The 26,383-nt window shown below is 37.9% G+C and overlaps 2 protein-coding genes across 5 annotated transcripts in view; one reads left to right on the top strand and one right to left on the bottom strand.

Annotated features, from left to right (window-relative positions):
* The window catches only part of ACSM3 (acyl-CoA synthetase medium chain family member 3), a 45,888-nt gene extending 40,019 nt beyond the window's left edge, over positions 1–5,869 (top strand). For 3 of the 4 annotated variants that reach the window (XM_043973787.1, XM_043973778.1, XM_043973789.1), the window contains exons 10-14: positions 17–118; positions 3,486–3,613; positions 3,731–3,830; positions 4,352–4,471; positions 5,092–5,869. In XM_043973787.1, coding sequence (XP_043829722.1) covers positions 17–118; positions 3,486–3,613; positions 3,731–3,830; positions 4,352–4,471; positions 5,092–5,178 — 537 coding nt within the window. In that variant the 3' untranslated portion in view covers positions 5,179–5,869. The remainder of the gene's footprint in view (positions 1–16; positions 119–3,485; positions 3,614–3,730; positions 3,831–4,351; positions 4,472–5,091) is intronic. The other variant, XM_043973796.1, reaches the window with a different exon arrangement.
* Positions 5,870–7,448: 1,579 nt separating this feature from the next.
* Positions 7,449–26,381, bottom strand: ERI2 (ERI1 exoribonuclease family member 2). The gene is made up of 9 exons (XM_043977441.1): positions 26,270–26,381; positions 17,475–17,545; positions 17,305–17,388; positions 16,424–16,551; positions 15,718–15,874; positions 11,893–11,993; positions 10,290–10,371; positions 9,628–9,716; positions 7,449–9,416 (listed from the first exon to the last, which is right to left on the bottom strand). The coding sequence occupies exons 1-9, from the start codon at positions 26,290–26,292 to the stop codon at positions 8,040–8,042; spliced, it is 2,112 nt and encodes a 703-aa protein (XP_043833376.1). The 5' UTR covers positions 26,293–26,381; the 3' UTR covers positions 7,449–8,039.
* Positions 26,382–26,383: the final 2 nt, after the last annotated feature.

The following is a 26,383-nucleotide window of genomic DNA, read 5'->3' as shown; positions in this document are numbered from 1 at the left end:
TTCTATTTTGTTCAAGATTATAGATGAAAATGGCAGCATCCTACCCCCTAAACAAGAAGGAACTATTGGCATCCGAGTCCTACCTAACCGACCACTTGGTTTATTTGCTGGTTATGTTGTAAGGAATACTTTATTCAATGATTTTAATATTTTTCAGTCTAATTATTTAAAACAATGTAAATATCAAACTACAGTGATATGTTTTATTTGCATTGATATATTTATATATTTCACACTTGAGCCTAAAATAATGAGACATTTGTAAAATATATTATTCTCAACTATTTGTAATATGCAGCTTGGTGTGCCAGAAAGAATTCTCGCCTGGAATTCAGGACACCTGGGTTCTAGTCTGTTCTGTGCCACTAACTAGCTTTGTGACCTTGGGCAAATTGCTTCTCTTAGAGCCTTTCTCTTTTATAAACTCAAAAGATTAGAATAGACAATCTCTAACATCCTCTTCAAGTAGTGACATTATGTTGGCATGTGCTTTGATATCGATGGTACTTAAAGGAGTTGTATCTTCATTTAATTGCCCTCAATTTCTCCATCCCGGCTATTCACAACATTCTCTGCCTCCAGTGGAAATTAGCAGTATTTAGAAATTAGCTAAATCCGAGGGTAATTGATGCACTTCATTTTCATTTAAACTCACAAGTATCTTTATGGGGTTAGATACAAGCAGTAAGAATACGAGGTAGGAAAAGTTTAAAAATTAAGAGGTTATTTGGAGGGTCGAGAATATTGTCGATTAATTGGATTTAACTAACGTGATAATAGCACATGGTCAAGTCAAGTATTCTGAGTATCTGATCTGCTTTGTGGATGAAGGAGGCTGTGGTGTTGAGAAGAACACAGGCCTAGGATCTGATAGTCCTGGGTTCTGACCCTGGTTCTGCCACTAACTAGAGCAAGTTTTTTCACCTTTTTGAGTGGAAAAAGTTTCTCAAGCTATAAAATGAAGGAATTTAGCTTCAACTTGCTATGATTATCTGAGCCCATTCTTCTCTAAGTTTTTTGGCTACTTCACTGGTTACTAGCATCTTTTTAAGAAGATGTTAGAGGAAACACAAATTAGTTGTTTTCTTATTGGCTAATGCTATGATTAATAACAGGATGGATGGGTAGAATTTGCTGTGATACTCCTGCCCCTTAATGCCATAGGTGAGAGTTATTGGGTATATTTTAGCAGCCATGACTCATCAGAACATAAGATGTAAAGTCATCATGTCCAACCTCATTTCACAGTCTGAATAAACTAAGGCACAGAGGCATTGTGACTTGCCTATGTCCACTGGGGTAGTAAGTGGCAGTGCCACTATTTGAACTCAAGTCTTCTGACTCAAATCCCATGCCTTTTCCAATATATCACATTGCAGGTGGCTAAAAACCTTCACACTGCTGTCACAGTCTGAAAGTAATTTAAACAGAAAGGCCCTTAGAGGATACATTTCACATTGGTTCTGGAATAAATATCACTGATAATTCTCTTCTAGGTCAATAAGTCAGTCAATAAGCATTATTAAGCACCAGGCACTGTGCTAAATGCTGGAGATAACATGAAAAGGCAAAAGATAGTCTCTGCCCTCAAGAAGGTCATAATCTAATACATGAGACAAGAAAACAAATATGGACAAATAAGCTATATGGAAGATAATTAGGAAATAATTAGGTGGCACTAGAATTAAGAAAGGTTAGGAAAGGGGCAGCTAGATGGTGCAGTGGATAGAGCACTGGCCTTGGAGTCAGGAGTACCTGAGTTCAAATCCAGCCTCAGACACTTAACACTTCCTAGCTGTGTGACCCTGGGCAAGTCACTTAACCCCAATTGCCTCACTAAAAAAAAAAAAAGAAAGAAAGGTTAGGAAAGGCTCCCTAGAAGAGCAGATTTTAGTTGGGACTTGAAGGAAGCGAGGAGATAGAGATAAGAGAGAGCATTCCAGGCACAGGGGACAGCCAGAGAAAATGGCGGGAGATGAGAGCCTGGAGTGTCTTGTTTGTGGAGTAGCCAGGAGGCCAGTGTCACCGAATCAGAGTTTGTGGCATCAAGAAAGGTATAAGAATCTGGGAAGGGGGAGGGCAGGGTTTAGGTTATGAAGGGTTTTGAATGCCAAACAGAGGATTTTGTATTTGATTGTGGAAGTGGTAGGAAGGCAAAGGATTTTATGCAGTAGGAGTGGGTGTGAGGTGTGTGTGTGTGTGTGTGTGTGTGTGTGTGTGTGTGTGTGTGTAGGTTTACATAATTGTACTTACACTTAAGGAAAATCACTTTAGTGATTGGCTGGAGGATGGATTAGAGTAGGGAAGAGACTTGAGGCAGGCTAACTAACCCACCAGAAGGCTAATGCAGTAGGCCAGTCATGAGTTGATGAGAGCCTGCAACAGAGTGGTGTATTGGAGAAAGAGGCATACTGGAGAGATGTTGGCAAGCCTTGGTGACAAACTGGATATAGAGGGTGAGAGATACTGAGGAGTCATGGATAATACCTAGGCTGCCAACCTGGAAAACTTTTATATGCCTAAATAACAGAGAACTTCCTTCTTTGCTATCCAGCAACTAGTACAATGCCTGGCACATAATAGACATTTAACAAATTATTGTTGGCTGATTGATTGCATATTAGGCCAAGAACTTCATTTTGCTTATTACAAAGGATAGCAAATGTGATATCCAGTGTCATTTAAGTGGGACAATTGCAAGATAAATTCTAAACTGATTCCTATTAATTGGTTAATATTGCACTAGGCAGATCTTGGGTTTTTATGTGTAGGTAAAAGTAGGAATATAGCAGATGATTCATTCAACTAATAAAGCCAAGTTCATTACATTAAAGCACATTTTGATTAATCTCTACTTAGTTTATTACATGACAGAATAGAATAAGATTCAAAACACACCTAACTACTACTAATCAAGCATCCTTGCTACAACTTTCCTCTAACAAATTGTGCTTAAGTAAAATTCTTCCTATAGGCCTGCCTTGAGTGGGATTGCTTCTCGATTAACACTTACCATTTGATCCTATTTCTGGCTGCTTATTGTTTCCTTAACACCTCCTTCTTAAGGTAGAAACTTCTCTATTTTGACTTTCCCTACCAGGGTGAAAACCTTTAAAATTTCTCCCAACAAAGGCTTTATTTGACCTCTTGTCCCAAAAACTCAGACTCTCATTAATTAACCCAATGGTTTACCCCACAAAAATCCTTCAAAATGAAGATGTACATCAAAAATCCTTGCATTATATTTTTTTGCATTATTTCTCCCTTTTCCATTTCATTCTCAATAATGTGGGGTTGGAGTCAACATTCAGTGGTTCATTTCTGTTTTACAAAGCTAACTCTTGCTAATCATTTGCATCTTCTTGCCAGAAACTTCTCGAATGGGATAGGTCTTCCTGACACCTTTTTGAGTATTTTCAAACCCACCCAAACCCAACAGTAACATTCACGGTAACGTTAATACAATACTATTTAACGTTTGCCAGGATGAGCCTCTCAGAACAGCATCTGCGTTCCGTGGGGATTTCTACGTTACTGGTGACAGAGGGTATATGGATGAAGATGGATATATCTGGTTTATTGGAAGAGCAGATGATATTATCTTATCCTCTGGGTAACTTTCCTTTCTGCTCTGTATAGATCCCATTTAGACTGAACATTATTATCCAGAAATAAATCTACAACTCCCCCAGATAGTATATCAAGTGTTACCAAATGCTTTACTTCTCAGATATCGAATTGGTCCTTTTGAAGTAGAAAGTGCTCTGGTTGAGCACCCAGCAGTCCTGGAGTCAGCAGTGGTCAGCAGTCCAGACCAGATCAGAGGAGAGGTAAAAGATTACCATCGCCTTAGCCTTGGAACTTTGACTAATTGGCAAACAGCACACTTTTCAAAACTGCCCTTAAGCAGAATTTACTAAAGGGATTCATTTGCTAAAAATTCAATTCAGCTGGAAAGCAGATTGGGTTTTAAGATCTAGTTTTTCAAATTTTCTCCATTTAAAAAGAAATAGGACTCACAACAAGGGCAGACCTGCAGCCCTCTCTTCACCCTTACCCCCAATGAAGCATCATATAGTGGGGTGGGGGCCAGATTTTGGAATCTATTAAGTGTCCATTTTCTTTCATTCCCACAGAATAGTAAATGATTTGCAGGATTACTCCCAAGAGAGACCACTGTACTCATGTATACCACTTGGTATACATGCAACTTATCTGCATAAACTGCAAACTACTTAAAATCTATACATTTTCTGGTTAGAGACAATGAAAACAAGACAAACCCAGGGCAAACTCACAAGTACCTAACAGATCTGCTGTTTCTTAGAATTGCTTTTTTTTTTTTTTAAAGGTAGTAAAGGCCTTTGTGGTTCTCAAGCCTGATTATAAGTCATGTGATCCAGAAAAAATGAAAAAGGAGCTTCAGGAACATGTCAAAAGAACTACAGCACCCTACAAATATCCCAGAAAGGCAAGTATTTGAATTAGATTGAAGGGCTACTTGACCTGTCCCATGGTTTGGGGAGAGAGGACTTGTTTTTAGTTTGTTTCTGTATGCTCAAATATTGGCACAGTGGATACAGCACTGGACCTGGAGTCAGGAAGACCTGAGTTCAAATTCAACTGAAAACACTAGCTGTGTGACTTTGAGAAAGTAATTTCACCTTGTTTGCTTCAGTTTCCTCATCTGTAAAATGAGCTGGAGAAGGAAATGCCAAACCCCTCTAGTATTTTTGCCAAGAAAATCCAAAATGGGGTCACAAAGAGTTTTACATTACTGAGCAACAAAGGCCCAGATGTTTTGCAGTGTCCTCAACTGATTTTCAACAATTTGGAGTTGGAATTAGCATTTATGATTTTATAGTTTAACCCTTCTCCACTCCCCAACCCTAAATTTGCCATACTACTTAGCCCACTGGCCTTGTAGCAGGCTACAAGACCAAATTCAAATAAAAGTACTTCAAATTCCTTCTTTCAAACCAAGTATGAAAATCTACTTAGTGTTTGATAGTTGTAAAAAAGTCACTTAGTACAATTTTAGTTATAGGTGTAAAACACTAAAATAACACTTTCCTGCTTTGATGCCAATAGGTGGAGTTTGTCCACGAGTTGCCAAAGACCATCAGTGGGAAGATAAAAAGAAATGAATTGCGGAAGAAAGAATGGGGGAAAGTCTAGTTTTATTTGATTACATAATACCATAACACCTGTAAAACCCAGATATTTTCTGAAACTTAAACCCTGAAGATGAAATAATGAAATAAGATGCTCATAGATTCATGGTTTTATAAACATCTTGTGGTAGCAATGTTATATAGTAGAATTCTCAAGTAAAATAACATATTCTTTAATTGCTCGGTGATTTGTCGGTGTGTCAACAAGCATCTGTAAAAAGTTATGTGCTAAACACTGTGCTGAGAATCCTGTGACCAAAGCTGACTCATGTTCCACAGGTTGGAAGTAGTGATGCCGTGGGCAATCCCTTCCCCAAAACAAGCCTGAAAAAGTTATGGAAGTTGTAGAGGTGGGTCAGGGCAGTGGCCTCCACAGGTGTGTTACCTGGGGCCTGGCAAGTGCCATTGTTATTCTCTACTTCCATGGGACAACTGGCTAGTTCCACTAGTTGCTATATTATTGGGTTTTTTGTTTTGGGGTTTTTTTTTGCGGGGCAATGGGGGGTTAAGTGACTTGCCCAGGGTCACACAGCTAGTAAGTGTCAAGTGTCTGAGGCCGGATTTGAACTCAGGACTCCTGAATCCAGGGACGGTGCTCTATCCACTGCACCACCTAGCTGCCCCAGTTGTCATATTATTGGAAAGATTATAGTTGTATAAAAATTTTGTTTAAATTTAAATTTTAAAAAACTTTTTAATTTTAAAATTTGTTCAATTTTAAGGAACAAAAAATGCTCTTAAAAATGTGTAAATTTAATTCTGATAAATAATATTAATGTCACTATTTTCATAAAAGGAGGCCTATAATAAATCCTTTTGTAAAGCAAAGCATTATTTTTGGAGTGCAAATTAGTGTGATGTCTGAAATCTAATGTGGGTCCTTACCTATCCCCCCGCCCCAGTTTTTTGGGGGAAACTGGCTAAAATTTACTGATAAATTCAGCAAGAGTTTAGGCTTTTAAGTGTTTATTAGAGTGTATTAAAAGTTAGTGAAGATAGAGAAGTTGAGAAAGCTACCTTTATTTAGCTGTCCACGCTTCTATAGCCAACATGTGGAGTAGATCTTTCTATTCTGTTCTGCTCCTGCCGCCATAAGGCCAGTTCCTGAACAAAAAGTGAAATCCAGCCAGGGAGCCTCAGCTTCCTACTTCCTGTCCCCCTCCCCCAAAGGGGAGGTCCTTCAAGCTGATTGGTTGAGGGTGGTCTCCACAGCCTCTGAGAACAACACCCCACTCAGGGTTGGCCAGGCATGGTCTCGATTTTATCAGTCTTAAGTAGGTTCTCAATCAGTTTCTCAGTCTCACCAATTCAATCAATTCCAAATCAATCTTCAGGTGGGGCCCCTTGGTGTCTGCCAAATCCCATTATTTTATCACATTAGTATCTTGGTAGTTAGCCATTTTGGAACTTCAAGTATTAAAAATAACTATTCGGTATTGAGTATGTGTAAGGAACCACACTAAGTGCAGCTTCAGCTTAAGCAAAGAAATATGAGACATGATTCCTATCCTTAAGGATCTTATAATAAAGTGAAGATAAATAGTCATGAAAATAGTGATGTGAAGAAATAGAGCAAAGGTTCGTTATGAAATGCACTTGATTTGATGTGAGAATTAAGAGAATCAATTGGATTCCATCTCACAATGACTCCATCTTGTGCTGCCACATGTATTATCCTCCATCTTGTTTTTCTGCAGATCACTCATGGGAAAATAGATGGCATAAGCCATAATAAGATACTATACTTTAGATGGTATAAAATGCAGGTGGATGCAATTCATCAGCATCTCTTAATTCTGGGAAAGGAAACACCTCAAAACTTATTCACCCCTTCCCAACTCAACCAAAACTCATTCTTCCCAACTTGGAAAATACATCATCTTTCTTCCCATTAGAAACCAGATTACTTAATCTTATATCCTGATTTATATCATGTTACTTCTTTTCTTTTGATGCATAAAAATCTGTCTCCTCCTATATTTGGAGTCCAGTACCAAGCTGAGGAGTCCTAAATCAATATGCTTGGAAGCTTGAAGCTTTATTTCCTCAGTTATTTCAGATTTCACTCATCACAAATGTTTAGGTAATGGTAAGAAAAATATTCTTACTGATAATAATCTCACCTTTTAAGTTGCTCTGAGGTCAGAATTCAACACATACACACACACACACACACACACACACGCACGCACGCAACTTTAATTCAAATAAGATAAACAGATTTACAAGTAAAAATATCATTGAATGAAAACAAAGTAAAAATGACCATTTTTATTCAATAATTTAAAAATTACTGTTTCAAACTCTAATTCAACACAGCATTTGTAAAAAAATATTTACCCTACAAAGATATTTTACAAAATATTTCATTTATGATTTCCCATGACAATTACATAATGCCTACCCAAAGAGTTGGTTCAAAAAAAGGCAATAAAATAGCATGTATTTAGACATCATACTGCTTTAAAATTTGAGAAATCTTATTTTGTAGATGAAGAAATAGAACACTATTGAAGAACTAATGACCACAGGGCAAGGTGGTAATTAAAGTTCAGTTAGTATTGGTGATTAAAGTCTAGACCATCTGGAATAATATACTATAAACTCAATTTTCTTTTAAAAAATAATATTTACAATGCCAAACATTTATAGACCTTATTAGGTCCTTCTAAGCACTTTCCAAGCAAATTTCTCTACAAATTTACGCCTTTAATGCTTTGGACTTAAGCAGATACATTCTAGTCTGTGGGGTTCAGGAATGCCTAATGAGTTTCCTCATAATCTGTAGTACTAAATGCCTTTTATATTTTGCATTAAAAACCCATTTAAATTAAAGCAAGGTCTGCAAACAAAAAGAGTTGATATTCAACTTCTCATAGATGGCCTGAGTTTCAGACATGTTTCAGGAGAAAAGGTTAAATTTCTAGAGGAACTACAAGTTCCAGGAGATCTAAATCTGGATTTTACTGTGGAAAGAGAGCAATCCATGCCATTGGTTCTCTCTTTTTGAAGTGTTTGCTCCCACTTAAAATAACCACAGCTCTTTCTATTCTTCTGGTATTTCCCAACAGGACAACTATAGAAGGCTTTGCCATGATTCGGTCCATTGTTAGAAACAATGAGTCTTTTAGACCTTCGGCCACAGTTACATAAAGGAGGTGTCATTTTTCCACTCTTCCAGGGTTCTTGCAGGTTGATGGTGGATTTTAAGACAGAAGGTGTCACCCTCTGAAATGAATTTTTCACTAGGGAGCAATGAGATAATGTAGGCTTTTCTTCATGTATTGTGAAAGACAGCTTTTTTGCTGGGGGTTCAAGGTTCAAGCTTGATGGGGGGAAAACCTGGGGACTAGAAGACTTTCTTTTAATGACCAAGGAGTAAGGAATCTGTGGTTCCCCTACTGTTGAGGGAGGAGACAAGACAGTCTTAGATCTGCTCAATAAATTTGCTTTTAGGTTAGGCAACTTAAAAGTATCGATACTTGAAGACTGGTTTGGGGATTCCTTTACATTATAAATAGTAGTATGAGGGCTTCTGTACACAACAGACCCTGACATCTTAGGGGTTTGTGGTGCTTTTCCTAAACTGCCCAAGTCTGTGCAATTTATCATTGTTTGTTCCTTCAAAACCATTAACTTTTCTTCAGGGTCCAATGAAGTGCCTGAGTCTGAGTCATTAGTGGGAGGAGCAGAATCTGTGTTTTGTTTGGGCCATGAAGCTGGCAGTAAAGCTACATCCTCCCAGTCAGCCAGCATTGGCAAACAGTCAAGGCTAGTACTCGTATCTGTATCAGAGACATTGTTAATGGATGAAATGGTGGTAGAGACAAGCACTAACCCTGAACCCTGTGCTGAAAAATTATATTTAGGATTATGGGTAAGGCATTCACCTTTTATTTTGTTTTGGTTGTACCTTGGTGAATTAGAATTGGGAGGCTGCAATTTCCCAAGAGGAAGAGAAGATTCATTAACTGAGATACAACTTTTAACCTCACTGAGATTTCTTGTGCTCTCTAATGGTAGGTAATCTTGATGTATCTTTACAGAAGAACTCATAGAAGTTGACTTTAGATGACTTTTTCCATTAGAATTTGTGTTATTTTTACCAATGTTAATTTCACCGTCACAAAGATCATCCATGGTTGAAGTCTGGATTCCATTTTTATGTCCAGGAGTATCTTCAGTCTGATTCAGATTTAAAGCTCTGACAACACAATTGGGACTCTTCTCTGAATGTGGTACCTATGAGTTTCACAGACAAATCCAAGAGCTTTGGAAACTAGGTGATCACAGTTCCTACAGTATGTTATACTGCATGATAAATAAGAAAAACATTACTGATTGCCTTAAAAAAACTATATTTGAATTGTTTGTTTACTTAATGAATCTATATCCCCCCCCCCCGCCCAGATAATCTGAATTGCTAGAAGAAAGAAAGCAAGATACCACTTACTTTATTCAAAGATTTAGTAATTTTCATTATGCAACCATCCCTGATCATGCGCCAAGCCAGATGGGCAGTATTCCGAGAATCATCCAATCCTATGGAAACAGCCAAATATTATGCTTTGTGATACTATAAAGAAATGCAAGAGAAATACAAAAATGAAAGCAAAAAGGCATATTAATAGTATAATGGCTTGATTTTTTTAAACATAAAAACTTACTGGTATTTGTGCAACATTACTAAAGTATTATTGAGAACTGAGATTTTTCCATGTTTATTAAGGGTCAAAAGTAATTTAGTCAACAGGCCAGAAAAACTCATCAAAATTTTGGAAGTGATATTTATTTGTAACCCAATCCAATTTCCTTGCCCAATTCTTCATTCAAACATTATGCTCTGAACATGTTTTACTTCACATTAGACTCCCAATGCAATATTCCCACAGTAGGAAACAAAAATAGCCACTAGATGGCAGCAATTTACTTCCTATGACTTACGGACATGGAACCATTAAAGTAATTGACATCATTATCATTTTCCTTACCCATATGAAAATCTTTTTCAGCATTGGAAAGAACCAAATTGTAAATAAATACATATTAGAACCCTCAAATACAATACACACTATATTTTAGCTAAAAATAAATCAGCTTTTAGATTGTTCTCACCAGAATGCTCTCGTCCTGAGAATTCTATTCCCAGTTCCTGCAACGCACCACTTAGCCCTTTTGGCTTTCTCCTATAGAAAAGCTAATCAAATAAAAAGATATGTATTTAAATATACAGGATAGTTATTTGCAATGATACAAATTACTAATCTTTATACCATGAAGATCAAAAAGACATCTTAAGATGGATGCCTATAGCCTTCTTAAATTCAGCATGTTCAAAACTGAATAATTCTTTCACCTAATACTCTCCCTCCTTCCTAATTACCCTATTATTATCAAGGGTATGCAATCCTCCCAATTAATTCCCCACCCCCAGTCAAAACCTAGATGTCTTCAGCCCCTCACTCCTTCTCCCATAACCAATCTTCATTTTTCCCCTTTCAACTCTCCTTCGTCACATCTCTCACATATGCTTCCTTCTGATACTGCCATCATCCCGGTACAGGCCTTGATTACCTCAAATCTGTACTGAAATAGTTTTCTGGTTGGCCTCCCTGGCTCAAGTCTCCACTTTAGTCCATTCTTCACTCAGCTGTCAAAGTGATCAAAGTGCAGGCTGACCGTGTCATCTCCCTATTCAATAAACTCCAGTGGCTCTCTAGATCACCTCCAGGATCAAACAGAAAACCTGCTTTGGTTTTTAAAACCCTCCATAACCTCTGAGCTGCATTGCTGCTGCTTCTTCTAAACTTGCTCCAATCTCAGTTGCACAACTCAAATCTATAATGTCACCCCTAGTCCCAGGGCCCCGCCTCCCTAGGCTCTGGACAGTGAGCAAATAGCTTTCACCTGGTATCAGTTCCCATCCTTCTATTCTGAAGGAGACCGAGTGCCAAGATATGGGTCTGGAATCTCCTCTTGCCCTCGTGTCCAGCCACTCCCTATGCTGGAGGACTGTATGCAGAATGTTCCTGGTCAGACCCTGTCCCCAGTGTCCAAAGCCCTCTGTGTTTCTCTCCCAATGCTATCCTGGGCTAGACTTTTTCTTGGATTTCCTCATAAGTATTCAGTCTGGTGCATTTTCTAGATCTGTTTGGAGGAGTGTTTGTGGGAATTCCATTTACTTCTTCCCACTATTCCATCTTCTTGGATCCACCTCCAATAAATGCTTATTTACTTGACCATGGATCAGTTTCTTTCTGATTTTTAGCTCTGATCTGACAGATGTATCATCTTTTATTGTTTTTAGAAATTTTATATATTTTGAAAATTCTATTATTTATTTGTATCTAACATATTGCTAAATTGATTAGAAATATTATATGAACTTTTCAAGAAAGGTAGCATGGTATAGTAGATAGAGTAGTAGACTAGGAGTCAGGAAAATCTGGGTTCAAATCTGACTGCAGACACTTATTGGCTGTGTGATCCTGGGCAAGTCACTTAAAGCTTTTTGAGCCTAGGTTTCCTCATCTTTAAAAATGGATAATAATATCTCTGGCCTCACAGAATTATTAAGGATCAGATAATATAAAATATGCAAAGTGCTTTGAAAACCTTAAATAGTTGTATAGATGTAAGCTATTATTATTTCAGATAAATATCTTTAAGGAATATGAACATATGCCCATATTTTGATTCTTATTGATAATTTTCTCACCTTATAAGTTGCTCTGAGGTCTACCCAAGAATTCAAGAATACAGGCTTTCGCAATTGTTTCCGTCTACATTCATACTCCAAGCAAACTCCCAAGTCCCAGTCTATGAGAAATACATAAAATAAAACAAAAATGTTACCAGTTTTTTTCACTCTCACCAGCTATATTTATCGTTCCATAAATAAATATTGGAAGATGGAGTATAAAGCATAATAATAAAATTTTAATTCCCTGGTCAGTGCTAGTGAATAAGATCCTATTTTTTACAAGAAGATCGAAGAATTTACTGCTCTTTTAACACCTTACAATACAATTGTTGTATTTCACAGTTAATTAAGAAATTTGCCCGTTGTAATAGAATTTCTCAAGCACCAAACAAGACTAACTGAATGCTTCAGAAGGGGAGAAAAAGTTTTAAATTCTAAAACCCTACATATAAAAAGATTATAAACTCTCACTGAGGCAAATGTTAATGTGGTATTCCAACACTCTTTTCTCACAATTTGTTGGTCTCTTAAACTGTAAACCTTGACCTCCATTCAGTTTCAGCGATTCACATGCACAGACACATCATAGACTTCAAACTGCTTTCCCCCTCAAACCACAAACTGTAAAAGTTCTCTTCTCTAACCACAACTACCTGTCCCACTTTCTTCTTTACACCATTTCTGTTCTGTGCCCTCACTGTGACTTCTGGCTCCTGCATTCCTCAATCTATCCCTGTTAACCTTCATCCTCAGGCATTACAGTTATGTTCTCACTCACACTCTGGAATCTCTCTCCCTTGGCTATATCTGCCATTTTGCCAGTGTCAAAGCTTGAGTGAGCTGGTCTCATTTTCAGCTCTACTGCTCACAGACTGACCAAGGTTATTAAAGAAAGTCACAAAACTGAGCAGACTGACTCCAAATCAATTCAGCACAACAAATATCTGTTAAGTATCTGCAGGAAACAAAGGGCTGTAGTGCATGAAGCTAGGGGAGTACAAAGATGAAGAAGATGTGGCTCTTGCCCTCAAGCTCACAATGGGAAATGGCATGTGTATAAGTACTTATAGCATGATATAGAATATAGTTGACTCCGATGAGAAAGAAAAGAGACTGATGTGAATGTATAAGAATGCACCAGTAAACCTCAATTGAAAGAGAAGTTGCTTAAAAAAAAGAGCAGGAGTTGCTTAAGTTCACAATGAGCCAAGGCTGGTCTACCGAACACTCACAACAAGGATTGTTGTTTGGTTGAGTATTTTTAAACAATACTGGAGTCAAGAAAAAGATGGAAGAAAGGATATGATTGCTCCTAAAGATGACCCCAAGATGAAAATGGGAAAGAATGCAAAACTCCTCAATCTTATTCTACTTCTATCTTCTCTGCCAAGAAGGATCTTTGAACTGAGAAGAATAGAACAAAAATGCTTAACATGGAGTTGAAACCAAATATAAATGAAGGAGGTAGTAAGATAGCACCCTAGTTGCCCTGGAAGAATTTCATTCACCATGCCCAGGGTACTGAAAGAACTGGTCAATATGCAATTGCTGAAAGCTTATGGAGAATGGAAGAAGTCAAAAGGGCTAAATGTCCTGAATTTTGAAAAAGAAAAGTGAGTTGAATCTGCAAACTATAAGGCAGTGATCTTGACTTTAATCATTTGTTGTAGAATTTGATTTGTGAAAATTTTCAAGTTTAATTGATAAGATTTTTTTTCCATATCAGTCATATCATTTCCCTATAAATGTTCCTTTCCTCTAACTCCCACTTCAACTTTCTCTTGTAACAAAGAAAACCATTTTACCAGTGGCAGTCTGATGGTGAGTTCCACATTCCACATATTCAGTTCCCTATAGAATCAAATGAAAGGAAAGTATGTTTCATCATCAGTTTCTCCAGGACCAATATTAAGATTGGCCATTGGATTTGTGAGTTTTTAGAAAAGGAAGCAGAGCTCACAAAGAGTCAGCATGGTTTCATTAGCAACAGATCATACTAGACTAACCACTGATGAAGAGGGGATATCTGTTCAGGTACAGTTTGGAATATGACCACTCAGGTCTCTCCCAACTCTTAAAGTCCATGACTCTATGATAATTGTGTAGGAGAAATGTGAAGTGTAATGGGAGATCAAGAGAAATGATAATTTTGTCCTGGGCATACCAGAGCAATCTGAGTGGAAGTAGTAGATTAGAGCCAAACTTTTAAGGATAAGCAGTATTTCATCCTACTCTTACCAGGAAGGGAAGTGTACCTCAGGGAATTACATAAAGACAGAAAAATGCAGGGAGCAGGGAAAACGGAAAGGTGATAGCTATGACAGATCTTGGAGAGGAATATGAAACAAATTATTAGATATAGAGATGGAGAGTATAGGAAGTAAAGGAGATAGAGGAAACAAATAGAACTCTAAGGTTTTCAATCTGGATGAATGGGATATTGGCAGTGCAGTTTGCAGAAACAGGAAAGTCTGGAGGAGAGGCCAGTTTAATGTGAAAGATGAATCATTTGGTTTTGGCCAGCAGTCCCTCTTACCTGGTTTCTCCTCTCCTTTCTGTAAACTTATCTTCTAATAAGATAATGAGACCGATCTTCCTAAAGCCCAGCTCTGATCATACCCTCCCCCATACCTAAGCATCTCCACTCTAGTTACATTGTCTACCAAATGAAATCTAAATCCCATAGATGGGTAGTCAAGGTCATCTATAATTTTGCTCCAACATCTAGCAATGTCCTACTTCACTGTTCCCTTTCATGTACCCAGTGCTCTAGCTACACACCACTCCTAACACATTCCACTCTTTCTGGCCGCTGTGCCTTTCCTTCACTCTAAAGTGCCCTTTCTCCCACTGCTGCCTTTCAAATTCTTAGCCATTCTTCAAGGCAAAGCTCAACAATAGGAATCCGTGGCCCAAAGAGTTCAGCTGGGTCAAAATGAGGATTAGCAAACAACCACATCCATTAGATACACTAGAGGCCAGGGAAAGAATCATTATAGAACTAAAAAGAGCAAGGATGGCTTCATAAAGGAAGTAGGACATGAGGTGGCCCTTAAAAGATAGGAAAGGGGGCAGCTAGGTGGAACAGTGGATAAAGCACCGGAAGACCTGAGTTTAAATCTGGCCTCAGACACTTGACACTTGCTATCTGTGCGACCCTGGGCAAGTCACTTAACCCTCATTGCCCCACCAAAATAAACCACACCAGAAAGATGTCCCTTAAAGGGTAGAACAGGGATGTAAATTTCAGAAATCAGGAACAGTGTGGGCTAGATTATAAATTCCTTGGGAGCTGGGGTCATTATTAACTCTACTAAACCCAGAATAATGCCTTGCACAGTGAAGCTGCTTAATAAGCACACTGAAAAGATGAATGATATAGGAAAAGTATCCAAATATTATTGCCAAATGAAGACACCTGATTATGCCATACCACTGCTACACAGTAAAAGGAGCCTGCTTTACCTTGGGAGTCTCAGAACACAAACATGCAGCATGGCCTCTCCTCATTCAGGTCTGTGGATATAGAAGTTTTCCACTTTTTATCAAATTATCAGAATGAAGACAAATGGTCTAAAAAGGTCTCAGTAGGACGAAATTTAGACATACATGAATTTAATTATCTGAACTAACACATGCCAGGCACTCTATTTGGAGGATGGAGTTGATCCAAAGGTTACTGAGTAACCACAAGCTTCCTGCACAAAAAAGCAACTAGAAATAGTGTTTTTCATTATGATTGATAAGCCCCTATTATGCAGTTTAATCCAGTCTATTTTCCTTAACAAGAACAGGCCTCACAATAATTCAACACTGATTCCAAACCAAAGTTCTCTGTACCTGACCAAGTAACAAATGCACATAATTTTACTTCTGAAGCAGATTTATTTGTAACACCGGGAGCAAAAGTTATCTTCTTCTGCTGCTGAATCACTTGAATCCATTTGCAGAACTGTGATAAGCAAATCTTCAGAGGAACTCCTTCATCAACTTGAGCCTAAATATAATACAATACAAAAAAATTCAGATATTAATACATTTAGAAATGGGCACATTAATTTTTTAAATGAAAAAATTAATTTTGAAGGCAGTCAGTCCTGATTTCTACCATCTCCTTGGAAGTAAAAAAATCAGTCCCTTCCAGCATACTGGACCTTATTATTACAAATTATAAATTTGGAAGAATAAAACTAAAATCATATTGTAAGACTATGACAACAAAAATAATTCCGCCAGATTTTTCAGATGGAAAACAAATGTGTTGCTTAATTTCCATAAGAGTATTTGATATTAATTTCTCCAAGCCTATTCCTTTTCTAATACACATATATGAATAAATAACTACATATATCCATACATGTATACACAGATAATGTGTGTGTGCATACTAATAGATTTTTGCACTAATAGATAGAATGCACTAATAGACATTTAGGAAAAAGAAAATTTTTCTTAGCCTTTAATACATTTAACACTAAAAGGCCTTCACTTTCTAGTTTGTTTCTTTACTATAATCTGTTTCTAAATTTTCATATTTATGCCATACCTGTTTTATGCCTGTTAGTTCAACACAAAATTTGGAAAGAATTGGATGTTCTTCAGGCTGGACATAGGTCTGGAATTCAGACTCAATCTCTCCAGTTAATGTATTTAGAAGGACTGCTGGAAACTCAACTAAAAAAAAATAATGATCAATACACATGTTAAAATAGAATTAATAAATTAGCACTATAACTACCACAAATTAAAAATTAAAAACACAATACTATTATTGTATTTCCCTTAAAGCAAGATAGTATTGAAAGAATGGTACACAATGATATAGTAGCTATAACTGGCTCTATCACAGGTAAAAGTCCTAAGATCATATAATTTGTTCTCTTCAAAATAAAGTCGGGGGGTGGGGGGGGGCAGCTAGGTGGCATGGTGGATAAAGCACTGGCTCTGAATTCAGGGAGGACCTGAGTTCAAATCTGACCTCAGACACTTACTAGCTACGTGACCCTGGGCAAGTCACTTAACCCTCATTGCCCCACCAAAAACAAAACAAAAAAACACATCATCTGTATCAAAATAAATTTTGACAATACTAATCATCTACAGCTAAGCATGAAGACAGAAAATGTGGTGAGAATGTTTATTCATCCACAGGCTTACAGGCTCACAGATTTGGAGTGAAAACAGACCTGGGAAGCCATCTAATCCAATCACCTCATTTTCAGAGGAGGAAACTGATTCCTCCTTCAGAATATCAGAATTTTATATAAGTTATTGGCATTTAAGTGTAGACTTTTCTTTGTTAATACATTTAGGAATTAGTATATGTTTATTAACCTTTATTTCTTCTACAAAATATAGATTCAAATTAATCTAGTTTTCAACCTTAATTAAACCCAGCTTTTCACATATTGTTTCATTCAGACTTACTTATCTCCTGGCTATAATGGTGTTTCCCATCATTCCAGCATGTTGACTCAAAATCAATGATAATTAAGTAGTCGAATAATTGCTCTGCAACAGACCAAATTATGGTTATGTTAGCAGTACTTAAAATGCAATGCACTATAAAATAAGATGAAATTAAGCATGCTACTTACTTGACCTGATTCTACCCAGATCATCCTTATTAGCTGGACTGATAGACTTCCTCCTAATTAATCCAAGTTGCCTAAAAATGTAGATCAAGGATAATCATTAAAGGAGTATACTGGATCTTTCTTTGGCTACACATTGTGAAAATGAACAGCAGAGGAAATACTACTGTGCTATAAGAAATGATGAGCAGGTTGATTTTAGAAAAACATGGAAAGACTTGCATGAAATAATGAAAAGTGAAATGAGCAGAACCAAGAGAATAGAGCATATAGTAACAGCAATTCTGTTCAAAGAATAACTGTGAACAATTAAGTTATTCTGGTGGTTTTTTATTTTTTTGTTGTTGTTCTGTTTTTTTGATTTTCTTTTTTTTAGGGAGGTGGCGTGGGGCAAAGAGGGTTAAGTGACTTGCCTAGGGTTACACAGCTAGTAAAAGTGTCTGAGGCCAGATCTGAACTCAGGTCCTCCTGAATCCAGGGCTGTTGCTTTATCTACTGCACCACCTAGCTGCCCAAATTAAGTTATTCTGAGTATTATAAATGTTCAAATCAATTACAAAGGACCTATGAAGGAAGATGCTATCCTATCCACCTCCAGAGAAAGAAGTGATAAATGGAAGTATGCAAAGTATGGCTTTACATATAGATAGCTATCCAGCTATAGATGAATGTCTGTCTCTGTCTGTCTGTCTGTCTGTCTGTCTATCTATCTACCCACCCGTCTACATCGATGTCAAATGGTGGCCTTCTCCAGTGCAGGGTGGTGAGGGAAGGCAACAGTTTTAAACTTAAAATGTCACCAAAAAAAAAGAAATTAAATCTTTTTTAAAAAAGAAGAAAATAGCTATTGAAATTGAGGAGCTATGAAACAAAGGCCAATAGATATTCGGGGCATTGCCCCATTTGGAGAGGTTCAGGCTAAAACTATAAGCATGTGCCCCAAAGCTATTTATGGGGCTCCTTTATCACAAAATTGCTGTGTGACCCTTATCAAAACAGGATTGAACAGAAGACAAAATTAAATCTCATATGGTCTGGTATTAAGATTAAGAAGTAAGGAGAAGGGGGGCAGCTAGGTGACACAATGGATAGAGCAACAGCCCTGGATTCAGGAAGACCTGAGTTCAAATCCAGCCTCAGACATTTGACAGTTACTAGCTGTGTGACCCTGGGCAAGTCACTTAACCCCAATTGCCTCACTTTTGAAGAAGAAGAAAGAAGAAAGAAGAAGAAAATCAGGAGGACCTGAGTTCAAATACAGCTTCAGACACTTGACACTTACTAACTGTGTGACCCTGGGCAAGTCACTTAACCCTCATTGCCCCGCAAAAAAAAAAAAAAGAGACTAGATTCTTCTTTTGACTTCTCTATAAGTCTCATTTTCTTCAACTACAAAATGAGGCTAATGCTGTAGTAATGTGAATAGCGTTTAAATGGTATCAGAGAGAGCACTGGACTTGGAATCATACATGCTTCAGAAAATTGCCAAAATCATCTATCTAAGGCATAAAGTCTGAAGTCCTGCACAAAATTTCTTACCCTGGTATGTAAGGTCCTCAACAATCAGGTCCTCACTTACCTAGAGTATCATTTCACATTATTTTCTTTAACACAGACTATATAAACTGGACAATTAAGCTCTTCTTCAAACTTGATATGCCATCTTCCACCTCTATATACCCACCTAGGCTAGGCCCATGCTTGGAATTTCTCATCATCTCTGCCTTTAAGAATCCTTAATTTTCTTCAAGGCTCAGATCAGGAGCCAACTTCTCCTTGCTCCCCCTACCCTGCTCAGATATAGAGCACTTTCTCTGTTTCCCTTCTTTAACCCTATCTTTTTTTTTTTTTAAGTGAGGCAATTGGGGTTAAGTGACTTAAGTATCCATATACATGACATATTCCCCAGTTATGTCAAACAGAATGTAAACACTTTGAAATCAGACTGTCATTTTTCTTGTTGTATCCCTAGTACCTACCACAGGATGTCAAACTCTGTGAGATTCAGTTTCCTCACCTACTTCATAAGACTTGACACTACAGGGTTGTTATTGGACTTAAATGAGATTATACAGAAGTGCTTTGTACATCTTTTTTTTTTTTTTTAATAATATTGGGGGCAGCTAGGTGGCACAGTGGATAGAGCACCAGCCCTGGAGTCAGGAGGACCTGAGTTCAAATCTAGTCTCAGACAGTTGACACTTACTAGCTGTGTGACCCTGGCAAAGTCACTTAACCCTCATCAACCCCTCCCCCCAAGAATATTTTTTCCCCAATTATATGTAAAAACAATTTTTAACATTCTTTTCTTTAAAAAAATTTTTTTTAATTTCAAATTCTCTCTCTCCCTCCCTGAGATGATAAGCAATCTGATATAGGTTATACATGTGCAATCATCTAAAACATTTCCATATTAGTCATTTTGTAAGGGGAAAAACCTTTTTTAAAAAAGGAAGAAAATGAAAAATAGTAGGCTTCAGTCTGTATTTGGATGCCACCAGTTCTTTCTCTGGAGGTGGATAGCATTTTTCATCATGAATCCTTTGTGACTGCCTTGGATCACTGCATTGATGACAATAGCTAAGTCATTCCTAGTTACAATATTGCTGTTACTGTGTACAACGTTCTGGTTCTGCTGTAAGTTTTCCAGGTCTTCCTGAAATCATCATGCTCATCATTTCTTATCAAGTGCATTATAACACTTAAGGCAAAATACTATATAAATGTAAACTCTTATTATTGTTAATATCAATAATCTTGCATATTGAAAAGTATAGAATAGGAAGGTGGAATCAAGATGGCAGAGAAACACCAGAAAGTTGCCTCAGCTCTCCCAAATTTCCCTTGGAAACAATGTTAAATTAAACATATTTTGGAGCTATACAACCTACGAAAAGATGGAGTGAAATAATCTTCTGGCTTAAGATAACCTAGAAGGACTTCAGGAACAGTCTATCTCACTTGGGTAAAAGGGGAGCACAGCACAGTGTAGAGGGTATCCGGGTAAGCCAGGGGAAGGCTCTTAGCCACAACACAAATCAGCAGCTGAGGCCCCTTGGTCCTGGCTCAGCAGGCTAGTGGCACAGCAGGCCAGTTGTGAGGCCACCAGCTTCAATGCAGAAGGCAATCTGCCAGGTGGGGTATCTGTACACAACAGCCACAACTAGGCTGGGCTACCCCAGTGTGGTGAGCAAGCCACAACCCGCTTAGGCTTCAGAGAAGAAAGTCAGTGATCAGGCCCCTGACCCCCAGCAAAAGAAGTTTGAGACATGCCCCCTGAGCCCCAGAAGCAGAAGCTCAACTTTAAAAGGCACAAAATGCCTACATGTGAAGCCTCAAGGGGGAAGATCTATGGAAGAACTAAAAAAGGATTTTATAAATCAAATAAGAGAGGTAGAAGAAAAATTGGGAAATTAGAGTTATGCAATAGAGAGTCAATAGCTTGGGAAAAGAAGGACAAAAATTGACTAAGGAAAACAACTCCTTAAAAAATACAATTGGCCAAATGGAAAAGGAGGTACAAAAGCTGACTGGGGAAAATAATTCCTTAAGAATCAGAACTGAGCAGATGGAAGCTAATGACTCAATGAGACACTAGAAAGCAGTAAGGCAGAATCAAAAAAATGTAAAAATAGAAGAAAACAAAATTATCAAGGAGAACTGTCCCAATGTCTTAGAACCAGAGGAAAAAATTAGTCACTGAAAGAATCCACCAATTCCTTCCTGAAAGAGACCCCAAAATGAAAACTCCAAGGAATATTGTAACCAAATTCCAGAATTATCAGGTGAAGGAGAAAATGTTGCAAGCAGCTACAAAGAAACAATTTAAATGTCAAAGAGCCACAATCAGGATTACACAGGACTTGGCACCTTTAACATTAAAGGATTGGAGGGCTTGGAATATGATATTCCAAAAGGCAAAAGAGCTTGGATTGCAATCAGTAATCTACTTACCCAGTGGAAATTTAGCATAATATTTCAAGGGAAAAGATGAAAATTCAATGAAATAGGGAGCTTTAAAATTTTCCTGATAAAAAGTCCAGAACTGAACAGAAAATTCAGTCTTCAAATACAAGACTCAAGGGAAGCATAAAAATGTACAACAGGGGAAAAAAACAACACGTTATTCAATAAGGTTAAAATGTTTACATCCCTACACAGGAAGAAGATACTTGTAAGTCTTGAGAACTATATCTCTATTAGAGCAAATAGAAGGAGGGCATAAATTAATTTTAATAATAATAATAAGTTAATAGCACAAGGGCATAAGTTAATTTTGTTGTGATGATATTAAAAAAAACTTAAGGGGTAATAAAAAAGGATTGTACTTGGAGAGGAGGAAAGAAGAGGCAGAATGGGGAAAACTGCATCATATAAAGAGCCACAAAAGACCTGTTACAATAGAGGGAAAGAATGGAGGGGTAACCATTGTTTTAACTTACTCTCAACTGATTTGCCTCAGAGGGAATAACATAAACATTCAGTTGGGTATAGAAAGTGAAAGGGGGAGGGGGGCAGCTAGGTGACACAGTGGATAAAGCACAGCCTTGGATTCAGGAGGACCTGAGTTCAAATCTGGCCTCAGACAATTGACACTTACTAGCTGTGTGACCCTGGGCAAGTCACTTAACCCTCAATGCCCTGCAAGAAAGAAAGAAAGTGAAAGGGGAAAGAAAAAGGAGGTGGGGCTGATAGAAGGCAGGACAGAAGTAGGATGGAAAAGGGAACAGAAAAGAGTGAAGTGAGCAGAACCAAGAGAACACTGTGCACAGTAACAGCAACATTGTATGATGATCAACTGTGATACTTAGCTCTTCTCAGAAATACAATGATCCAAGACAATTCCAATAGACTCATGATGGAAAATGCTCTCTATATTCAGAAAAAGAACTATGGAGTCTGAATGCAGATTGAAGCATACTATTTTCACTTTTTTAGTTGTTTTTTGTTTTGTTTCTTCTTTCTTGTGGTTTTTCCCTTTTGTTTTGATTCTTCTCTCACAACATGACTAACGTGGAAATATGTTTAACATGATTGTAATGGATAACCTATATCAGATTGCTTGCTGGCTTCAGGAGTGGGGAGGGAAGGAGAAAAATTTGGAACTCAAAATCTCAAAAATGAACATTGACTCTTCTCAGCAATACAATGGTCCAAGATAAGTTCCAAAGGACCCATGATGGAAAATGCTCTCCAAATCCAGAAAAAGAGAATTGTGGAATCTAGATACAGATTGAAGCATACTGTTTCTATTGTTTTTGTTGCTGTTTTTCTTTTTACTCTGATTCTTCTTTCACAGCATGACTAATGCAGAAATATATTTAATGTGATTGTACATATATAACCTATATCAATCAGAATGCTTGCTGTCTTGGGCAGGGGGCAGGGAGGGAGAAAAATTTGAAACTAGAAATCTTATAAAAACAAATGTTGAAAACTAAAAAAAAATGAATGTTGAAAACTATCTTTACATGTAATTGGAAAAAAATAAAATAATATACTATTAAAAAGAAAAAATATAAGTAGAAATTAGACAAACAAATCTTTGTGAAAATGTAGATAAAAGTACAAATAGATGAGTGCTATAAATTTAACATAGACATGAGCAGTATAGAAGTACACTATTATCCCTGCCTTTATATGCAAATATTTCATCCAGTTAAGTATTGGGTGACTGTTGTGTGGAGGAGATATGAACCACAATCACTTTTCAATATTTTGATGGATTAACAAATATATGTATCCCTGACCCCAACCATCTGGTGGCCTAATAATACAAAGTTTCAAAATGCTATTGAAGAATCATAATAAATTATGCAAGGACCTCTTTCACCACTGTAAAAATATTTGGTCACCTCCCCTTGTCCCCTGTCCTTGAAAAGGGAATGTTTTCTCATTCTGATAACAAATCTTGGCATCTACATAGCTAATGGTTCCCTAAAGTTCCCCTTTTCTCAACTTTGAATGATTCCCCCTTTCTCTAACCTTATTCCTCCTGTAAAAGGTGTTACTTATCTATCCTAAGTTCTGGCAGAAAGCTGCTGATTGTCTGTGTACTCTAAGAGGGCCTGAAAAATATCAAAACTAAATCTGTATCCTAGGAAGCTGAAACTGCTATCTGCAGTTTGCTTCAAATGCTAATACATTTCTTTGCTTTCAGTTCTGCCTCTGATCTTTGACTACCTGTGTCTCCTCTCACAGGTATGCCTCTCCCTAAGAGGTCTCATTCCTCTCCCCAGAGAACATTCCTAGAAACCAACATCCACAGAAAAAGCGAAGCTCTAATGGAAATCAAAAAGTTGTATAAGATTCAGTCTTGTCGTGAATTAAATTTAACAAACACTTGTTAGATACCTTCCAGTACAAGGTATTATAGATACAATATGACAGGGGAGGGATGCCTATTGGATGTCTTGAACTTGCTATCCTATAGAGATCTTAAAATCAACATATCTGAAACTGAACTCATTATCAGTTCAAAACTTAGTCATCATGCACACACAACTCCTCATTCTCTTTCACCCCTTCATATCCAATCTATTATCAAATCTTGTCAATTCTACTTTTGATATTAACCTAATACTGGCCCAGATCACCTTATATTTGAAATACTTCCATAGCCTGCCCTACTCAAATCTCTTCCCACTCTGGTCCATGCGTCACTTAGCTACCAAGGTGGTTTTCCTCATGCGCAGGTCTGAATATGTGACTCCTGCCACCACCCCCTTCAGTTAACTCCAGTGACCCACTAATACCTTCAAGAACAAATATAAAATTTCAGCTTTTAAAGCCCTTCAAAACCTGGCCTTTCCTATTTTTCCAGTCTTCTTACAATTTACTCCACTCCATATACTGTATGATCCAATGCTACTGGCCTCCTTGCTGTTCTTCACATAAGACACTCCTTTTCCCAACTACGTTCATTTTCTTTTTTGTTGTTTGTTTTTTAATTATAAAAGTATTTTATTATTTTCCAGTTACATGTAGAGATAGTTTTCAACATTTGTTTTTTTAAGATTTCTAGTTTCAAATTTTTCTCCCTCCCTCCCTCCACCAAGACAGCAAGAAATCTGAAATAGGTTATATATGTACAATAACATTAAATATATTTCTGCATTAGTCATATTATAAGCGAAAAATCAGAGCAAAAGGGAAAAACCTCAAAAAAGAAAAACAACAGCACCAAAAACAAAAGAAATAGTATGGTTCAATCTGCATCTATATTCCACAGTTCTTTTTTTTCCCTAGATTTGGAGAGTCTTTTCCATCATGAGTCCTTTGGAACTATCTTGTATTGCTGAGAAGAATCAAGTCTATCAGTGTTGATCAACACACAATGTTGCTGATACTGTGTACTACATTCTCCTGGTTCTGCTTGTGTCACTCATCATCAGTTCATGCAAGTCCTTCAAGGTTTCTCTGAAATCTACCTGCTCATCATGTCTTACAGCACAATAGAATTCCATTACATTCATATACCACAACTTGTTCAGCCATTCCCCAATTGATGGGCAGCCCCTCAATTTCCAATTCCTTGCCACCACAAAAAGAGCAGCTATAAATATTTTTGTACAGGTGGGTCCTTTTCCCTTTTTTATGATCTCTTGGGGAAAAAAGACCCAATAGTGGTATTGCTGGGTAAAAGGCTATGCCCAGTTTTATAACCCTTTGGGCATAATTCCAAATTGCTCTCCAGAATGGTTGGATCAGTTCACAGCTCCACCAACAATGCATTCAATTATGTTCATTTTCACTGGCTCTTCCCCGGAATCTGGACATAGCTGCATGAAGTCTTTCCTGGTCCTCCTTAACGCCAGTGTCTATTATCCAGCATGTATCTTATTTGTACAAAGAAGCTGTTTGCATGTTGTCTCTCCCATTAACTGTGAGCTCCTTGAAGGCAAGACCTGTTGGGGTTGCTTTTATTTTCTTTTTTGACCTTCCTTTGTATTCCCCAGTGCTTAGTACTATGCCAGGCACATGATTTGGTATTTAATAAATGCTTGAATAAGTGCAGTGTTTGAAGATAACTGGAAAGGAATTTCAAGGTGGGCAGGGGATACAATGCACGGCCCCAGCATTTTCACTGGCTGTCCTGAGGCCTGGAATGCTCCTTCCTCATCTCTGCCTCCTTCAAATCTTAACTAAAATCTACATCTACAGGAAGCCTTAATTCTAGTGCCTTTTCAATGTTAACTATCTCCAATTTATCCTGTCTATTACTTCTTTTGACATAGTTGTATCTATCTCCAGGGTGGTTGTAAGGATAAAACGACAGTACCTGTAAAGCACTTTGCAAACATTAAAGCGCCATATAAATGCTAGTAATGGGCTAATCACATAATCACTTTTGAGGTTTACAAAGCGTTTTCTATCCTGCTTGATCCTCACGTCAACATGATGAGGTAGGTGCGGTTATCCCCGTTTTACAGAGGAGGAAACTGAAGCCTAGAGGTTCCATGACCCGTCCTGGGTCAGTCACGCTCCTAGTAAGCCTTCCTCAGAGACAGAATTCGAACCGTGGCCTTCTTGACTCCCGAGTCCAGAAATACACACATGGCCTAGCCTCGCCCCAACCCTTCAGTTGCACCGACAATCTCCTTCCTTCGGAGACCAGGCCCCGAAGCCCTGCCGAGATTCAGGGAATGAACCCAGGAGGGGCCGACCGAGGTCCCTAAGGCGCCCTCCCCCAGGTACGCGCATGCGCCCACGCTCGAACGCAGAAACAGGGTACTCAAGGCCCTTCCTCCAGTCCAAGGTCGGCGCGCGCACACATACACACACGCACACAAATGTACCGGGCCAGCTGCTTGGTGGCCATTGTCTCCCCAGTCTTTTCGGCTCTCCATTCCCAGTCGGCCGACCTCGGAAGTCAACAAAAAGTGACTTCCCCTCTTTTCGAACTTCCCGCG

The sequence above is a fragment of the Dromiciops gliroides genome, chromosome 1 (assembly GCF_019393635.1).
Source record: "Dromiciops gliroides isolate mDroGli1 chromosome 1, mDroGli1.pri, whole genome shotgun sequence".
Taxonomy (NCBI): Eukaryota; Metazoa; Chordata; class Mammalia; order Microbiotheria; family Microbiotheriidae; genus Dromiciops; species Dromiciops gliroides.
Note: the sequence above shows the minus strand (reverse complement) of the source record. Positions and strands in the feature narration are given on the sequence as shown.

Bases quoted from the DNA above. Each gene is read 5' to 3' on its own strand.
- ERI2 (XM_043977441.1), bottom strand. From the start codon at position 26,292: ATGGCCACCAAGCAGCTGGCCCG. The intron at 16,552-17,304 runs GTAAGTCTGAAT...ATTTTTTTTTAG, and splicing joins CCATTATAGCCAGGAGATAA to TTGAGTTTCCAGCAGTCCTT. The intron at 10,372-11,892 runs GTGAGAAAATTA...TTATTTGATTAG, and splicing joins ACCTCAGAGCAACTTATAAG to CTTTTCTATAGGAGAAAGCC.